The 19,653-nt window shown below is 42.7% G+C and overlaps 1 protein-coding gene and 1 non-coding gene across 2 annotated transcripts in view; one reads left to right on the forward strand and one right to left on the reverse strand.

Annotated features, from left to right (window-relative positions):
• The window catches only part of ADAMTS12 (ADAM metallopeptidase with thrombospondin type 1 motif, 12), a 390,158-nt gene that overhangs the window by 323,064 nt on the left and 47,441 nt on the right, over positions 1-19,653 (forward strand). The window contains exon 19 of the mRNA XM_010853830.1: positions 12,034-13,176. Coding sequence (XP_010852132.1) covers positions 12,034-13,176 — 1,143 coding nt within the window. The remainder of the gene's footprint in view (positions 1-12,033; positions 13,177-19,653) is intronic.
• Positions 6,179-6,250, reverse strand: TRNAT-UGU. Its single transcript has one exon. It is a non-coding gene; the product is annotated as a tRNA-Thr (tRNA).

Raw genomic sequence — 19,653 nt, forward strand, 5'->3', positions numbered from 1 at the left:
ACTATGGACTGTAACCTGCCGCCCTTATTTAGCTTCTAATTCTGTACATAGTACTCTCAGGAGCAGCTGGGTGGAAATTAAAAAAAGATATAGTTCCTTTATTGTAATAACTGCTAATCAAATGGGAGAGCAAGGACCCCCCAAAAAAGAAAGACAAAGGTGTATATGCAAAGAAAACATCTACAACCTAATCCAGACCTGTTGCTGGTATTGCACTGATTCATGTGAGCACATCAATAACAGGCCAGGGTATTTCCCTGCTGTTCCTGGGAATCTATAATCACAGCCTGTGGCTGGCCTGACCTATTAGTCCACTGCCAACCTCGATTGCTGTAAATTGCAGTGTTGTCAAAATAAGGCCGAATGGAGTACTGTGACTGGTCCATTAAAACTGTTTACCAAAAGTGTGTTGGCTGCATCCAAAGCAGTTAATAATTCTTGTCATGTAGAATTTACTAATTGCCAGAATCTTCATGCCTTTTCAAGGGACCACAATTACATATTTGGCTGAGGAGTCCTTTTCATTGTGTTTCTGTTTCTGGGGAGCAAAACGATGTGCCTCACTGGACAACAAAGGACTGAAATGTTGGCACCAAGTGACAAGTGCTGGAGTCTGTTGTCCTGAATAGAGGCCACTGCATAGTATAGTGAGGCAGACATGGAATGCAGTGTCCAGGTGCACTGAGGGGCTGAGCTGCTGCCTTCATCTAGAGGTGTTGTCAGGAGAGGTGCTTTTAGTTAAATCAGCATCAGAATATTCATTGAGTGGAATCTTCCTTTTTTCCCCCTCTGCTGTCTTGCTAATGTCTGTACACATTAGCCCTCTAATGAGCTTTGCTGAAGCATGAATGTCTTTGACATTCTGTACTGGGAAATGTTTTAAGAGACAATACAGTGTTTACAAAAGAAAGTGAAAGTGAAGTCACTCAGTCGTATCCAACTCTTTGTGACCCCATGGACTGTAGCCTATCAGGCTCCTCCATCCATGGGATTCTCCAGGCAGGAATACTGGAGTGGGTTGCCATTTCCTTCTCCAGGAGATCTTCCCAACCCAGGGATTGAACCTGGGTCTCCCACATTGTAGGCAGACATTTAACCATCTGAGCCACCAGGGAAGTCCTTAAAAAAGAAGTCAGCCAATAAACTTAGAAGTGATAAAATCAAGAAAGGAGTAATTTTTCCTACAATTGCACCCAACTGATTAAGAAAAATATGTACTTACTTTTCAAATAAGGGGCCACAAAATAGGAAAAGAAAAAAAGATGATATAGTGACTCCTGCTACACGTAGTATTTATGGTCTGGATTTTGTCCTGAGATCAACTATGATGCTCTTATAAGCCTGTAGAATGGTCCTCCCTGGGATGACCAAGGTAAGGAGAAGAGGCAAATCCATGAGATGCCCTTCCTGTGAAGAGACCACTGAGAGGAGGGTGGGCTTATCTGTGCCAGGCTGGACCACTCCTCCCTGACCCAGGAGATGTCAGAAGAAGGAGGTCTCTCCCTTCCCAGGGAGAGTCAGTGGCTGCCCCCAAAGACAGCTTTCCTACTCCCTGTGACCAGCTCCTTCCCCTCTAAGTTCATGTTCTAGACACCAGACTCCCACCCCCAATCTCAGGAATCAAGAATCTTATTCTGGTTTCGCCCAGCCTACTTGCTGGGCTTGGAGGGTCCAAAAGGGGGGCTCTATTGTAAACAAAGATAAGTATCAAAGTTTCTGTGGCTCCCACTAGATACCCTACTTTAGTGACATGCCTTTTGAGAGGTGGCCAGTCTAGTGGTGAAAAGCCTGCACCTCCCTCTACCAGGTCCAAATCCTGGCTTTCACTTAACAGATGTGTGAATTTAATCCCTCTGTGGTTACTTGTATTTTCCTGTGACTTGTTTCCTCTATCTCTAAAATGAGGATAACAGCAGTGCTTAGATTCTAGGGAAGCTGTGAGGATGAAATGAGCTAATATTCCTAAAATTCTCATAAGAAGAATACCTGGCACATAATAAGCTCTATATCATTTTTTAGTAAATGATCTATAATCATTTTTTAGTAAAGTGAATAAATAGATGGAAATAGTAAGAATATCATCCATCTTTTGTTGGCTGTTTTCCACTCTGTTTAAATATCTCATTTCATTCTTGAACTCTATGAGTTTGATTTTATTTCATTAATTCCCATATTTCTCCCAGCAGTTAGACTAATAGATTTCCTGGGATAGTAATTTTCCTAGGTTTTCCAGCCTTGGCAAGCTCTAACTGAGCTAGTGTTAAGCTTCTCTCAACCTTTGCTCATTTAGAAAGACAGGATTATCATAAAGTTTGATGATAATCCATGTGAGCCCTTCACATAGTGCCTCAGTCAGTTCAGTTCAGTTCAGTCACTCAGTCGTGTCCGACTCTTTGCGACCCCATGAATCGCAGCACGCCAGGCCTCCCTGTCCATCACCAACTCCTGGAGTTCACTCAGACTCATGTCCATCGAGTCAGTGATGCCATCCAGCCATCTCATCCTCTGTCATCCCCTTCTCCTCCTGCCCCCTATCCCTCCCAGCATCAGAGTCTTTTCCAATGAGTCAACTCTTCACATGAGGTGGCCAAAGTACTGGAGTTTCAGCTTTAGCATCATTCCTTCCAAAGAAATCCCAGGGCTGATCTCCTTCAGAATGGACTGGTTGGATCTCCTTGCAGTCCAAGGGACTTTTAAGAGTCTTCTCCAACACCACAGTTCAAAAGCATCGATTCTTCGGCGCTCAGCTTTCTTCATGCCTGGCAAATAGTAAAGTGAAAGTGAAAGTCACTCAGGCATGTCTGACTCTTTGCCACCCCGTGGACTATACAGTCTATGGAATTCTCCAGGCCAGAATACTGGACTAGTTAGCCTTTCCCTTCTCCAAGGGATTGTCCCAACCCAGGGATCGAACCCAGGTCTCCTACATTGCAGGAGGATTCTTTATCAGCTGAGCCACCAGGGAAGCCCAAGAATACTGGAATATTCACTAAATGGGAGTTTTATTATCAGGCAAGAAGACAAGGGTCTGTTTCCATGTTACTCTTACTTTGCAAGCCTTGTCTGGTCAGTGACACCCAAGTTCCCTGACAGAATGGATCTGTGGCCCTTGCATTTTCTTTAAAAAAAAAAAAAAAATTATTGGAGTATAGTTGATTTAAGTGTTGTGCTAGTGTCTACTGTATGGCAAAGGGAATCAGTTGTACATATACATATAACAACTCTTTTTAAGATTCATTTTTCAAACAGGTCATTACAGAGTCCTGAGTAGAGTTCTCAGTGCTATAGCAATGCACTCCAGTATTCTTGCCTGGAAAAGCCCATGGACGGAGGAGCTTGGTGGGCTACAATCCATAGGTCGCACAGAGTCAGACACGACTGAGCACACACACATACACAGCAGTGTTCATATATCAATCCCAGTCTCCCAATTTACCCCTCTCAACCCTTGCCCCTGGCAACCATGTTTGTCTTCTACGTCTGTGACTCTATTTCTGTTTTGTAAGTTTATTTGTACCCAGTTTTTAAGATGCCATATATAAGCAATATATAATATTTGTCTTTCTCTGACTTACTTCACTCAGTATGACAAGCTCTACATCCGTCCATGTTGCTGCAAATGGCATTCCCTCATTCTTTTTTATGATATTCCACTGTATATATGTACCCTAACTTCGTTTCCCATTCCTCTGTTAATGAGCATGCCCTGGCTTCCAAATCCTGGCTACTGTAAATAGTGCTACAGTGAACACTGGGGTGCATATATCTCTTTGAATTATGGCTTTCTCTGGGAATATGCCAAGGAATGGGGTCGCTGGGTCATATGGTAGTTCTTATAGCAAAAAAAACAAACAATCCAGTTTTTAAAAGTGGCAGAAAATCTAAATAGACATTTCTCCAAAGAAGACATATAGATATGAAAAAATGCTCAACATCACTAATTATTAGAGAAATGCAAATCAAAACTACAATAACATATCATCTCACACAGGTCAGAAGAGCCACCATCTAAAGACACCAAAGGTCTACAAATAATAAATGCTGGAGAGGGTGTGGACAAAAGGGAATCCTTCTACAATGTAGTGGGGAACATGTATTGGCCCCTGCATCTTCATCTAACTCCCTCTCTGAGCTCAGAGCCCTTTTATGCAGGGGCACATGGCTAAGTGCCGGCAAGGTTTTCATGGACCCACAAAAGTGTTTGAAAAACAAAATACTGTGTTGCTCCAACAAAGCAAAGGACACTGTAAAATCAGAAATCAATATTTAATCACATATTAAAAACAAATGATTATCAAGCATTTAGTATGTATATTAAACACCTTTGTAGGTATTACCAGGCTTACCAGGTGGCTCAGTGGTAAAGAATCCACCTACCAATACAGGAGACCCAGGAGACGTAGGTTTGATCCCTGGGTCAGGAAGATCCCCTAGAGGAGGAAATGGCCACCCACTCCAGTATTCTTGCCTGGAAAATCCCAGGGACAGAGGAGCCTGGTGAGCTACAGCCCATATGGTCGCAAAGAGTCAAACACGACTGAGCACACCATGGCCTCATTAGCCCCATTTCACTGGAAAAGAAAGAGAGGCATAGAGATATTTAGAAACTTGTCCAAAGTCACACAGCCTTTAAGCAATGGAGCCAGGATTTAACTGCTGGCAACATTTTACTCTGAACTCTGGCATACAGGTCTCAAACATCTGCAAAATGTAACAACATGTCAGCTCTCAGTGTTCATAAAAAATGTATTCTGTTTAGGAAACAATTTGTAGACTGGCTTTTCTCACTTTGCTGGCATTCCAGACTATGTGTAATGATTGCAGAGAAATCAGAGCCACTCATAAATTAAATGAGTGGTCCTCACCAAATGTTTTCAAAAGCAAAAGAATAAAAAGCTTTTCAAATTGTTTTTATAGAAGAAGATTATATATCACTTGAGACTAGAGATGGTTTTTAATATATTGGATGGGCCTTAGGGTAGAGCCTCAAAAGCAGACATGCTCAGGGTCTGCAGAGATCTTTAATCTACTCTCTTTGTGCATGACCAAAGCACACAAACAAACAAATGAATACAACAATTAATTAGGCCAGCTCCTGAGAATTTATTACGTGCAAAGCTGTTCACATGGGTTTTGGCTTCCACGTGTGACCAGGTAGACTAAATGTTTCACGATCAAGCTCTCCTGGCTCTTCAAACAGAAGGCACTGCAGCAAATGCCCATGGCTTATCTGTTGCTAAATGAAAACAGGCACGCAAAACTCATGTGAAGAGCCACAGGAGTTCCTGAAAACTGCAGGGAGATGGCATGGAAGGTGAGAAGACATGCCTGAGTCAGTTACTCTCAGTATTCCCCAGTTTCATTCAAGGTCCCGGACAGTCATGTGAGACTGGACACCTGATGCTTTAGTCTTGACCACCTGCTCTTTTGACATGTCACCTCTGCAAGTGCCAGCATCTCAGTTCTTCCCAGATGCCAGCAGCCCATGCTTTGCCAGGTTTCCTGCAGAACACATGTAAGCACCTTGTCTGAAACACCTACTTGGAGAAAACCAGTTGGGGGTCATATTGATTCTCCACAGTGCTGCATATTTGCTTGCTCAGGCTGCCTTAACAAAGTACCACAAACTGGGCACCTTAAACAATAGAAATGTACTGTCTCACCAATTTTGTAATGTTGACTGCAAAAATGCACAGCCTCAAAGTCAAGAGTTATGTTTTATTTGGTGGACAAAAGGGAGGCATTAAGCCTGAGATGCAACCTCTCAGATAGCTCTGAGGGACTGTACCAAAGAGGTAAGGGAGGAGCCAGAGTATAGAGGTTTCTCAGGTGGCACTAGGTAAAGAACCAGCCTGCCAATACAGGGGACATAAGAGATGTGGATTCAATCCCTGGGTAGGGAAGATCCCCTGGAGGAGGGCATGGCACCCCACTCCTGTATTCTTGCCTGGAGAATCTCATGGTGAACTACTGTCCATAGGGTTGCAAAGAGTTAGACATGACTGAAGTGACTTAGCGTGCATAGTTGACTTACAGTGTTGCACAAAACAGAAAAGAATCACAGATGTAGAAAACAAACTTGTGGTCGTTAAGGGGGAGAGGCAGGGGAGGGGTAAACTGGAAGCTTGGGATTGACATTGAGGTTTTTGCCACAAAGACCAGGTAGTTGGAACTCAGCAGGGCCCAGCGAGATATGAACTCACGACCCTGGTTTACAAGACCAGTGCTCTAACCCCTGAGCTATAGGGCCTCATATCTAAAGATTAACATTAATTAAAGAAAACCAGATATCTCAAGTTAATGAATTTAGCACTTTTCTATGTATGAGAAGATGAAGGAGTCTGGGCTCTCTGAAATCATGCCTCTGATGTACACCTTAGCTATCTGGGTCCCCTTCTTGAGTCCCCTCAGGGCTGGCTGGGTTTGACAACTGCAGCATCCTTTGTTTACTGCCAGGACAGGCAACATTTTTCATTCACAATAACTGGAAGTCTAAGAGTAAGGTGTCCGCAGAGTTGATTCCTCCTGAGGATTCCCAGGTGGCGCTAGTGGTAAAGAACCCGCCTGCCAGTGCAGGAGACATAAGAGACTTGTGTTTGATCCCTGGGTCAGGAAGATCCACTGGAGGAGGGCACAGCAACCCACTCCAGTGTTCTTGCCTGGAAAATCCCATGGACAGGAGAGCCTGGTGGGCTACAGTCCGTGGGGTCGCAGAGTCAGATGTGACTGAAGCAACTTTGCATGCATGCACACATGAGGGCTGTGAGAGAGAAATTTTCCACACTTCTCTCCTGACCTCTGATGCTTTGCTCACAATCTTTGGTGTCTCTTGGCTTATAGATGCCTCACCATCACCTCTGCTTTCATCTTCATGTGGTGCTGTCTCTATATGTGTGTCTCTGCATCCAGATTTACCCTTTTCACGAGGACAATGGTCATACTGGATTAGGGCCACCCTAGTGACCTCGTTTTACCTTGATTTCCTCTGTAAAGACAGCATCTCCAAATAAGACCACATTCTGAGGCACAAGGGAAGCAGGGGACTAGGAGTTAAGACTCTTATCTTTTTTGGAGGGGGACACGGTTCAGCCTGTAATAGGTCACTTACTTTTAAAGTGATTTTAGTATGAGATTGGAAGGACTAATGGTGACGCTGAAGCTCCAATACTTTGGCCACCTGATGGGAACAGCCGACTCATTGGAAAGACTGATGCTGGGAAAGAATGAGAGCAGGAGGAGAAGGAGATGACAGAGGACGAGATGGTTGGATGGCATCACCGACTCAATGGACACGAGTTTGAACAAACTCCAGGAGATAGTGGAGAGGGAAGCTTCGCATGCTGCAGTGCATGGGGTCACAGAGTTGGACATGATTGAGCAACTGAACCACAACCAATCATTCATTTATCACTTCCTGAGACTATGTATTGGCTATTTCCCTACTCATCCCTTTAACCCAGGCTCTCTGATAAACCCCAGCTGTGTTTTTGAATAAACTCTTAGCATGACAACTCTGAGCCAATTGCAAGGCCCCTCCCCCACAGTGCCCATCGGGTGGGTAGAGTTGACTAATTTAGCAGGGACTTCTTTCTCAGTGGGCTCCGCCCAGAGGCCTTAATCTCAGAGAGATGGCAAGTGAGGGCAAGATACCTCCCAGGGAGGACATTCACAGATGGACAAACGTTTGCCTGGTACAGAGTTCAAAATTATAAGGCAAGGGCGTAAGGTAATCGTCACAGAAACTGGTTTTGAGGATCCTGAAACTAGCGATTGAGATGAGTTCTAAGTGTGGTGCTGTGTCCTGCATTTATCTCATCTGAAGGGCTTGACAGCTCCTAAGGAGATAAGTACAGTTGGAAGATGTCCTGGGAAATGTGTGGGCTGAATGCAAAACAGTACCACTTGTTCTACTGTGACTGTGAGAAAAGGCACCTGAGTTTTTAGGCTCAGTATAACAGCAGACAGTTCACACTGACTGTCTCACTGGACGTAATATGCCCCAGTGTGAAGCAATGGCGAGCATCGATTATTTGAAAGATGCCATGTCTGCTGGGTGAGGAGAGTGGATGGGTTTGAATGGTAGGTAAAGAAACATGTAAACTCCCCCAGACCCGGTATCTGTTTATGAAGTTTTTGAGTTGCCAGTTGGGAATGGGGCCCATAGTTACAGATCATCTGCTTTTTCAAGAGAAGCTAAAAACCCTGGAGTTTTAATATGGAATCTTCTCACTTTAAAATGTTGCCTGCTAATTCGATATTTGTATTTTGTTATTTGCATGTTTCTTTTGAGGTTGAGCAGACCGAAGAATACATGCTGGTGGGCCACAGTTACCTCCTGGGCTGCGACTTTAGTGTTTCTGTTCTAGAATGCAATCTTCTGTTTTGAAAGACCAAAATCTAATGTGTTTTAATTAAACAACCATCTAGATAGCAATTATTTACTCCTGCTTTATTCTTTTAAGCTGAACAAATTCATAGTGAATAAGATTATTTAATACTTATAATTTGTAAAATTAGAAATAAAAACATATCTATTAGCCCTAGGAAACCCAAATCCAAAAAAAAAAAAAAATCCAGCAATAAACCAATGGGAATATGTGTCTCCATGGTATCTTCTAGACTTGTGGCTGCAACCATGTTACTTATTCAGCTGCTCACTTTACAGCATCCTGCAAGATAGGTCTGTGTCTCACTCTGTGCTTCAGAAGGATAGTAGAAATTGGGGACCCCATGCTCTTTGTTGTTATTACTATTATTATTATCAGCATCATTATTATAACAGTGATAATAATACCTTCCAATTCCCACTTGTCTCCTATATATTATGCACTTTGTTAAGATTGTTGTCTTATATATATATCCTCAGTCTTGAAATGTTATTATTACTTTCAGTTTCTAGATGAGGAAGCTGAGCTTAGTCCCTACATCACGCCTGGAGTTTATAATGGCATATCAGGTGCTATTTCTTACAGGTTTTATAACTTTTTAATTTCATAGTTAATCATGAGGTGGCGGGCACACATGCATATACTTTTGAATTTTTAAAAATGCTTGTAAAGTTGTAAAGTCTGTGAGTATTAGAGATGTTGCAAATCAAAACAAACCAAAAAAGGTTACAAACAGAGAAGAAAACAAAATCAGAGTTTCCTGCTTTTAGCTATGTCTACTCTGACATTTCTTGGAAAGAAAACGCAAGGCAGGGTACACCTGCTTGGTATTAGGGTTATGAGGGTCCTAATTTATGAATCAGTTCTCAAATTGGAGCCTGTCTGAGGCAGCCAGCCTGGAAATATGTTAAGGCATACATAGAGGATTATTTACTTAGACTGATACAGTTTTACAAAGTGAAGATTTGAAAACCCTGGGAGTTCAGATCAGAATGTAGCAAGTGGAGAAGTGACTCAGGATGACTAAAATGAATGCAGCATAAAGTCTCTTCATACACAAGAAAGGCAGAAACATTATAGCAAGCCAGAAAAATAAACACCCACAGCCTACCCTTTCCAGGCTTTAAAATGAAGTGAGTCATAGAAGAGACCATTTCCTCACTGCAGGGTTTTAAGAGCTTTATTGGTGGTCTCCATTTAGTTGGAAATAAGTGTGCATTTCTTGGTCTATGAAGCACTGTTCCCCCAAGCATAAAAGTGTTAGTTGCTCAGTCATGTCCGACTATTTGCCACTCCATGAACTGTAGCCCACCAGGCTCCAATGTCCATGGAATTTCCCAGGCAAGAATACTGGAGTGGGTTGCCATTCCTTTCTCCAGAGGATCTTCCTGACTCAGGGATCAAACCCAGGTTTCCTGCATTGTAGGCAGATTCTTTACCATCTGAGCTACCAGGGAAGTCCAAAGATTAATACTATTATATCAAAACAAACTTGGAAGTTCAGTCTTTGAGCTGGTTGTTTAAGTGTTTGTTGACATGTTAATCTCACAGCTTCAGTTGTGTCTGATTCTGTGCGACCCCATGGACTGTAGCCCCCCAGGCTCTCTGTCCATGGGATTTACCAGGCAAGGATACTGGAGTGGGTTGCCATGCCCTCCTCCAGGGGATCTTCCCAACCAGGGGTTGAACCGCATCTCTTATGTCTCCTGGACTGGCAGGTGGGTCCCTTACCACTAGCGCCACCTGAGAAGTCCTACAGCTTTATTGGTTGACCCAACTCTGCAGTTAAAACATTCCCTGAGCAACACAGTCTTCTGTACTCACATGCATCTCCTGCTTTTCAAAAATGCTGATTTCAACAGAATTATAATATATCAGTGAGTGATGATGCTGGATTAGAACAAAATTAAGGAGAAATTTGTTTTCCAATACAGAGGAACTTGAAAATAGGATTTGAGAAGGCAAGAAACTCAGTTAAAAATGCATAAGCTCCCAGGGAGAAGAATATTCCCATTCCTGATTATTTTCCAGGTAGAATAGTCACTTAATAAATATGTAGTAAGTGATCACTGTATCCTAAGAAGTATCCTGGAGTTCACTTATGAATAAAAGACAGATTCTGCCTTTGGGTAACTTTTCAAAAATCAAAAGCTTGACCAAGTCAATAAGTGAATTCAGTAGATAAATTGCTTGTCCACCTTGCTGTGCTAGGTTTTTTTTTTTTTTGGTGGATCGGGAGAGGCATGGAATTAATCCAATTTTTACTCTTCCACTGACTTCCAACCTTTCAAGTGGGTTCCTGAGTGTCAGCTTCCTCTCTTGTAAGAGATGGAATAATAATTACAGTCTTGCAAATCTCACAGCTGTATAGATCTCACAAGGCTGATATTCACAGGGTATCACACAGAATAATGGCTGTGAAGCCCTGTGAAATCCAAGACACGTTATGTAGTCCCCATCTTCAAGAAACCCATGTTAGGGTCAGAGAGGTAAGACAGACAAATGCGAACCAGCCAACACAAACTCCTGGATAGTCCATGTTCAAGAACCAACTATTTGGTAGATACTTTAACCTATCATTGAAAAAGAAAGCTAAAAATGGAGCAGTTGGGTAAAAATGTGATTTAAAAAAAATATCGAGAAATCTAGTGTTATGTATTGATCACAAACACGTGCTATGTATGCTTAGGGCTTCTCAGGTGGTGGTAGTGGTAAAGAACCCGCCTGCCAATGCAGGAGATGTAAGAGATGCACATTCTATCCCTGGGTCGGGAAGATCCCCTGGAGGAGGGCATGGCAACCCACTCCAGGATTCTTGCCTGGAGAATCCCATGGACAGAGGAACCTGGTGACCTGTGGTCCATAGAGTTGCAAAGAGATCTGTACCATGAATCCTGAGAAGTGACTGTCCTGTTAGGATTCCTTCAAAGGCAGTCTAGCCATCCGTGCTTTGCATGCCCTGGAAGGATGACTAGGGAGAGACGCCTGCCACAGCATCCATATATCAACACCATGCTCCAGGACTCCCCTGTCTCTTTGGACAGGGTATCTCCCCACCTTTGATTAACTTCCCACCTTTAAATTTCATAAAAGGTCCTGGCGTTATATACGTGTTATGCATACACTGACTGTCTAGCTTTTAATCTGAGCCCATCTGACAACAAGCAAGAAAATGGAGCTTGGGATACCTGAGTGAGGCTGTGTGACTTATATGAATATAAAGGGACAGGCTCATTATCATTAAATTAATAGATTCTAGAAAATACATAAACACTTTAATAGCACTGAAACCTTAGGGAAGATAATATTCCTATCTCTTGGGGAAAATCAGGTGATTGTTTAAATCATTGCACTCTTTGCGGATCCACTATCCAATAGTCCTGGCCCGGAGAGACTTCAGTTTCCCGTGTCATGGTTTGTCTTTTCAGTTTGTGAAGGGTAGATTGTTAGTTCTGAGCCCCAGCTGGTCTCCCCGAGATACATATTTCTATGGGAAACTAAAATTGCACAGAAGCCAAATACGAAGATAGGAAATGATTTCAGCCGCATAGTTCCGTTTCTACTGGGCCTGTCCTGATTTGCTGTAAATCAGCATGAGAACCAACATGTCTTTCCCACTGGACTAACAGCCATCTCTCTTTCCCAGTGCTCTGTTTCCTGTGGTGGTGGAGTGCGGATTCGCAGTGTCACGTGTGCCAAGAACCACGACGAGCCCTGCGACATGACAAGGAAACCCAACAGCAGAGCTCTCTGTGGCCTCCAGCAGTGCCCATCTAGCCGGAGAATTCTGAAGCCCAATAGAGGCACGATTTTCAGTGGGAAAAAGCTACCAACACCTGACCCCTTCAAGCCTGTCCCTCCAACTACACCCAGTCCTAGGACGCTGACTACACCCAGTCCCAGGGTGCTGACTTCACCCACAGTGCCTGGGCCTCTGAGCACAAGCACTCCGACAATGAACAGCCCTGGTCCTACCACAGCCTCCAAAGAAGGAGACCTGGATGGGAAGCAGGGGCAGAATAGTTCAATCCAAACTGAACTGGACACCCATAATGTCATTTCCACTGGAAGTACTTCCCAGCCCATCCTCACTTCTTGGTCTTTGAGCATCCAGCCAAATGAAGAGAATGTTTCCAATACCGACACTGGTCCTACCTCAGAGGGAGACCTTGTCATCACGACGACGAGTGGTTCTGACTCATCAACTTCCAGCAATGCTATGACTTGGCAGGTGACTTCGTTTTACAGTCCCTTGACCAAAGAGCCAGAAATGGAGATTCATAGTGGCTCAGGGGAAGGCAGTGAACCATCTGAGAAAAAAAATGAGAACAACTCTGTGACATGGACCAAGATCAGAGTACCTGGAAATGATGCTCCAGGGGAAAGAAGTACTGAAATACCACTTGGACCTCCACCAACACCTTATCTTGGGGGGGCATCTCTATGGCCACCCTTTAGCACAGTATCAGAAGGACTGGCACCCAGCCAAAGGCCCATTACTCTCAAAAATGGAACATCCAGAGCTAAAGAGACGGTCACTGAAAAGCCAGCTAATACTCCACTCCCTCTGGGAGAAGACCACCAGCCAGCATACTCCAAAAAGCCAGTAAACCCTCACCCAACAGAACTTCCAAGCAACATGAATCTAACACAGAGTTCTGGACCAGTCCTGACCAAGGAAGATGCAACAAGTCTGATGGCTGAGGGATTTTTGCTGAATGCCTCGGATTACAAGCATCTCTCAATGGGACGCAGCCCTGCCTACTGGATTGTCGGAAACTGGAGTGAGGTAAGAGTTCTGTTTCTTACCCAGGCCTGATTCTATATGGAATTAGCTAGGGGTGTTGCATTTCTGTGCAGATTTCCAAATGGACTTGAAAAAAATGAAGCAATCAGGTCCATGCCCTCACCTCCCTCTTCACCTAACTCCAAAAATAAAAAAAAAAAAAGTCCAGGGAAAGAGAACAAATGTAGTGAGATAGAGTGAGGAGAACCTAGAACTAAATCAGGAGACCTGAGTCAGCCAGTTGTGTGACAGTAGACAATTCAGTCTGCCTCTCTGAACCTGCTTTTGAACAACAGTGAAGCTAGTACAAATCACCTCTTTCCTCCAATGTCCCTTCCAGCTGCAAACTGTAAGAATTCTATGATGAAGGACCAAAGAATCCATAGGATTCAAAGAATCCTATGGGAGGACCTGAGTTCACATTTCATTCAGAAAGCCAATGTTGCACAATTGGAATGGAAATCTAAAACAAAGTTCTTTAGAAGAATTCTATGCTTACTTTATCAACGATTTTTTTTGACTCAGTGCTTCCTTGTATTAAAAAAATTCTTTTGAAAAAAACTCTTTTTGACTCATAGAGTAAGAAGAAAATAGAGTGAGAAGAAAATAAACATGATGGCAAAACATTGGTTCCTGTTTTCAGGCTTCAGGAATTTGGCTAGATATTTGTTTCTCCATTTCTAGAACTAATTACATCCTTTTAAGCATCACAATCATTTTTCACCCATTTGCATTTTGAATGCACAGTATTTGAACTTGTTAAAAATAAACTGACAACTCAAAAGAGAACTTTGTGGCAAAATAATCACATGTTCAAATCATTCAGCAATTTTTATGATGATGCATGACTCATCTCTCTAGCTAAAAAAGAAGTATTAGCAGCTAATGTAAAAATAACCATACATTTAATTTATAAACCATGTTATTTTCCAAACCACTTTCATATGTAGTCTCCTATTTTCTCCTTTTCATAGTTCTGGGGAGCAGGTAAACTCTCCATTTATACCAATTTACAATTACAGAAACTAAGATTTTTAACAGTTAGGTGACTTGTCTATAGACATGTCAGTTGGAAGATGAGCCTTTGAAATCTTTCCACTCTAATCCGCAGGCTCTCTAGTGAATTTTAGCAGCAGCTGACAAGTTCACTGTTTAAATTCTGTTGTATGAATTAGTCAGCATCATTGGTCCTGAAATCGACTATACTGTCAAAGAATAGGTAAATGCAACCTTTCACATTTTTTTATTTGCATTCAAACTATGTTTTCACGTTGATCTATTTTGATTTCTAAAGTGAAATCATGTTCATTACATTTTCTGTCAATGGAGAATCATCTTATTATCTCTTTTTGCAAGTAAAAATTCCAGTTTCAGGAGGACAAAAAAGATTTCCAGGCTTAGAGTAATCCAATTTGTTTAGAAAAGGAGAGGAATGAGTCTCATAATCCCTGACATTTTGGTCAGATTTCTTTCTGTTCAGTTCAGTTCAGTTCACTCAGTCGTGTCTGACTCTTTGTGACCCCATGAATCACAGTACGCCAGGCCTCCCTGTCCATCATCAACTCCTGGAGCCTACTCGAACCCACGTCCATCGAGTTGGTGATGCCATCCAGCCATCTCTTCCTCTGTTGTCCCCTTCTCCTCCTGCCCCCAATCCTTCCCAGCATCAGGGTCTTTTCCAATGTTAGCAAAGTCTAATTGGGCTCTTAATGATGAGGAGGACATTGACAGTGAATATGTATGAAGTGTGTGCCATGCTTTATAGAATGACTTTATGCTAATTCTCAGTACAGCTCAAGGAGATTGGTAATATGGCCCCATTTGCTGAGATGAGGAAGAGCTGAAAGGTGAACGCTAGCCAGAATCACAGACACAAGTGCGCATGCACACACACACACACACACACACATATGCACACGGCAGAGATCTGAACCTGAGCAGACAGACTTCATAGCCTATGGTCCATTGCTTTACCATCAGAAATATCACCACTCTCTCTGCCTTCTGTTATATTTGTTTCTTCCTTGATCATATGATCCATAAAAATAATGCCAGTTACATGATAACCCTGGGTAGACAGATGAGAAAATCACATGGTTCATAAGAAGGTGCTTTCAAATAACATTGAGGGCATGTGCTTATTTTTGAGTTCGCAGGAGCAAATGGTCACTGAAGTGGATTCAGCCAGCCTAGATATTTGAAATTAAAATGTACTGTGTAGGTTTTATGAATGGTATCATTCCACATAGTACCCTCAAAAGGTATTTTTCCTTTCAAAAACATGGGTCACCCCTAAAGAACTTAAATAGGCTCATTGTCCTCTATCCAACAAAACAGTCAAGAAAACAAGTTATGGAAACCGAGGCTACCTGTTAATTTGTAGGATTTTGTTAATTAGTCAGTGGAGATGAAGTCTGAAAGCACCTTCTGTTAAAGGCACCGTGGGCCTTGAGAAAAATACAAGGAGGACAAACAGAGGGTGAAAGACTAGATGGAAGGCATGTATATGGTATCAATATCAGAATAAAGTATGAGTGACATATTGTCCATAATGGCATATGTACAATGTGTGTATGTACTTAGAAGTCACACACAGATGCACACGTGAGAGGTAGGCTGTTGTTAACAAATAGAGCCAAACAAGTTATAGGTAACCAAAACAGAAGTTGGTTTCTCACTCACATAATAATACATGGGAATTCCATGTCTGCAGTGGTAGCAGTAGAGAGTGAGGCTCTGACCCGTGTGCAGTTCTTTGAGACTCCAGTCTGACAATGGCTCTACCATCTTCCCATCTTCAAATTGGCCCTGGGGTCACCATCCTAATCACAGCCAGGAAAGAAAAGAGCACAGAGGCTCTCCCACAAGAGGTTTTGTGGGCCAAACGTAGAAGGGGGCATTTAGCACTTCTGCTCATGTTCCACTGTCTAGAACTCAGTCATTTGACCCAAGCAAAGTGCAAAAAGGATAGAAAACATAATCTAGTTGAGTGCCCAGGAGGATGACAAAAAAGGATCATAGTGAGGATCTAGCAGTTCTGCCACTGAATGACGTGGCCCACTGTGTTTTAGGTATAGCCCATTCCAGAAGCAGTGAGGATAAGGGATATGATGTGTTGGGAGGATACTGCAGTAGTCTAGATGAGGAATTAGAACTATGACAAGAATGCTTGGGATGAAGAGGGAAATATAAATTCAGGAGACATGGGGAACTTAAAATCAGTAGGACTTTGTGAATAATTGGATGTGGAATGTGAGAAGAGAGGTGTAGAGGAGTCTGTCATGACTATTCCATTGGAATCTTGGGTAGCCAATGGGTGGTGCTCCCATAAACTGAGATATCATACAATGTACAGAAACAGTTTCAATAGAGACGAAGAAAGGATGATGAGTCCAGTTATAGATTGAGTTTAGTTGGCAGGACCTCTGGGCTATCCAAAGGATAACCAGCAGATGTTTGAGTATATTTATCTGAGGTTCTTGAGAGTGGTGAAAACTGGGGATGGCATTTGGTAGCCATGACCAATAGGGAGAAGTTCAAACCTTGGAAGTGAGCGAGGTCATCCGAGTACAACCTATAGGCTGCAAACAGAAGTGGCCTCAGGATGGGACTCGGAAAAAAAAACAACATTTTAAGAAGCTGGCTGACAAAGAGATCCCATGTGAAAGACTAGTAAGGAACAGTCTACTAATTAAGACTCAAATCAAGAGGTGTGGTGCCATGGACATCAAGCAATGTGAGAACTGACAGTGGACCTAGTGGATCTTACATTGGGCAAGTCACTGGTGACTTTTGGGGCAGCGTTTATAGTATTGAAATGGAAGGAGACACTAAAGTGCAGCCTGAAGGAGAGACCCTTTCAGATGAAACAGTCCTCACATTAGGAATATTAATAAAGATGGACAGCTCTTCTCAGTCCACAGAATAATGCATTACAAAAGTTTCATTAAAAAGTAGCTTTGGATGACCTAGAAATTAGTTTCCTTTCCCATCCTCTTATGTAAATGTGTTTTAATGCTTTTGTCCTGAGGATATTTAATATGTTAATTAATTGACAAGTGTTAATTGATCTAGTGAGAAGTTACTATATTCAAACAAAGTAAACCTAATAGAAGTAGCTATCAGCTCCAATGACTGTTTAAGCCCAGAGGTTAATTGAAACATTCTGATTATAGGCAATCAAGATACAAAGAATTAATTCTATCTCCTGTCATCCTTTGACTTTGACAGAAATAAACTGTCTTATTGAGTACATCCTCGCTCACCCAATATTTGGCAACCATTGGAGCTGTTGGGAACTATTAATTCTAGGCAGTTTGGCTGGAAAAAGGGAATTGGCCCAGACTGCAGAGGGTTTTTCAGAGAAGGCACTGGCAAAGCACTCCAGTACTCTTGCCTGGAAAATCCCATGGATGGAGGAGCCTGGTAGGCTGCAGTCCATGGGGTTGCTAGGAGTGGACACAACTGAGCGACTTCACTTTCACTTTGACTTCACTTTCACTTTTCACTTTCATGCATTGAAGAAGGAAATGGCAACCCACTCCAGTATTCTTGCCTGGAGAATCCCAGGGATGGGGGAGCCTGGTCGGCTGCCGTCTTTGGGGTCGTACAGAGTTGGACACGACTGAAGTGACTTAGCAGCAGCAGCAGAGGTTTTTAAAGCTACAGGGTATTATGAGACTAGAAGTTGATGTTTGGCAGGAGTCCCCTACATGACTGGGCTTGGTGCCTGCTCCCTTTAAGCATCTTTTGAGACAAAGTGTTTAATACACAGAATTGTCTGAGAGGATCAGGATTCAGAATGAAAACTTTGGGTTGTGAGTTCCCCACTGTCCCCTGATTTTTTATTCTACCCATCTCTGAAGTTGTTTCTTTAGGACTATCCCTCCCTAGAGAATGGTCTCATTGGCCACTCAGTCAGACACCTTAGGAAGCCCAGGATAACCATTGATATCAGGCTTCCTTGTCCTACTAGAAAAACCCTAACAGTTTTTTGGGTCTGTGTCTGTCCTCTCATCATGTCTGTCATCTTCTCTTTATTTCCTGTTTACTTGTTGTTTAGTTTCTCAGTCACGTACAGCTCTTTTGCAACCCCATGGACTGTAGTCTGCGAGGCTCCTCTGTTCATGGATTCCTCAGGCAAGAATACTGGAGTGGAATGTTCATTGCAGCACTGTTTATAGTAGCTAGCACATGGAAGCAACCTAGATGTCCATCACCAGATGAATGGATAAGGAAGTTGTGGTACATATACACAATGGAATATTACTCAGCTATAAAAAAAGACTGCGTTTGAGTCAGTTCTAATAAGGTGGATGAAAACTGGATCTTATTATACAGGGTGAAGTAAGTCAAAAAGAGAAACACCAATACAGTATATATTAACACATATATATGGAATTTATAAAGATAGTAATGATGACCATATATGCAAGACAGCAAAAGAGACACAAATGTAAAGAATAGACTTTTGGACTCTGTGGGAGAAGGCGAGGGTGGGATGATATGAAAGAATAGCACTGAAACATGTATATTACCATATGTTAAATAAATGACCAGTGCAAGTTCGATGCATGAAGCAGGGTGCTCAAAGCTGGTGCTCTGGGACAACCCAGAGGGAAGGGGTGGGGAGGGAGGTGGGAGGGGGTTCAGGATGGGGGGGACACCTGTACATCCGTGGCTGATTCATGTCGATGTATGGTGAAAACCACCACAATATTGTAAAGTAATTAGTCTCCAATTAAAATAAAAAAATTAATTAATTAAAAAAAGAATACTGGAGTGGGTTGCCATTTCCTTCTCCAGGGGATCTTCCCAACCCAGGGATCGAGCCCACGTCTCCTGCACTGCAGGCAGTTTCTTTACCACTGAGCCACTGGGGAGGCCTCAATGAACAGGAAGTAAAAACATCATGTCTGTCATCTCCTCTTTATTTCCTGCTCATTTAGTCCCTGTGGTTTCCAGTCTGCTGCTGGGTGACGCATAGAAAAAAGCAGGGATGCTTTGTTTATTACTGTGCTGGCGGAGGGGCTGATGCCAGCATTCAGAGTCTAGGAGCCAAAGATTATGAGGGTCCTGTGACAATTTGGGAAATCCAAAATGCCAGTAGCGCCACAATGGTCAAGAATTGTGGACACTCGGTTGCTACTCTTGTTAGGACCCTCGCCCTTGCTCTTGCCCTTGCTGATCTGGGTACTTACTATCTCTCCTCTCCCCAGTGCTTTCCACAGATCATCACAAGCAATGTATTGCCATATTACTCTTCTGAAAGGAATTTTCTAATTATTCCAAACACCTAATAATAAATTGCTAATGTCTCTTCATTGCATATCAGATCATATAAAGTCCACTCTTAATATCCAAGAGCCTTCACATCCTTAAATAGTTCAGCTTTCAACATACTATGTCCTATGCCTTCACCCACCTGCTGCTGCTGCTGCTAAGTCGCTTCAGTCATTTCCAACTCTGTGCAACCCCATA

The sequence above is a fragment of the Bison bison genome, unplaced genomic scaffold (genome assembly GCF_000754665.1).
Source record: "Bison bison bison isolate TAMUID 2011002044 unplaced genomic scaffold, Bison_UMD1.0 scf7180017864331, whole genome shotgun sequence".
Lineage (NCBI taxonomy): Eukaryota > Metazoa > Chordata > Mammalia > Artiodactyla > Bovidae > Bison > Bison bison.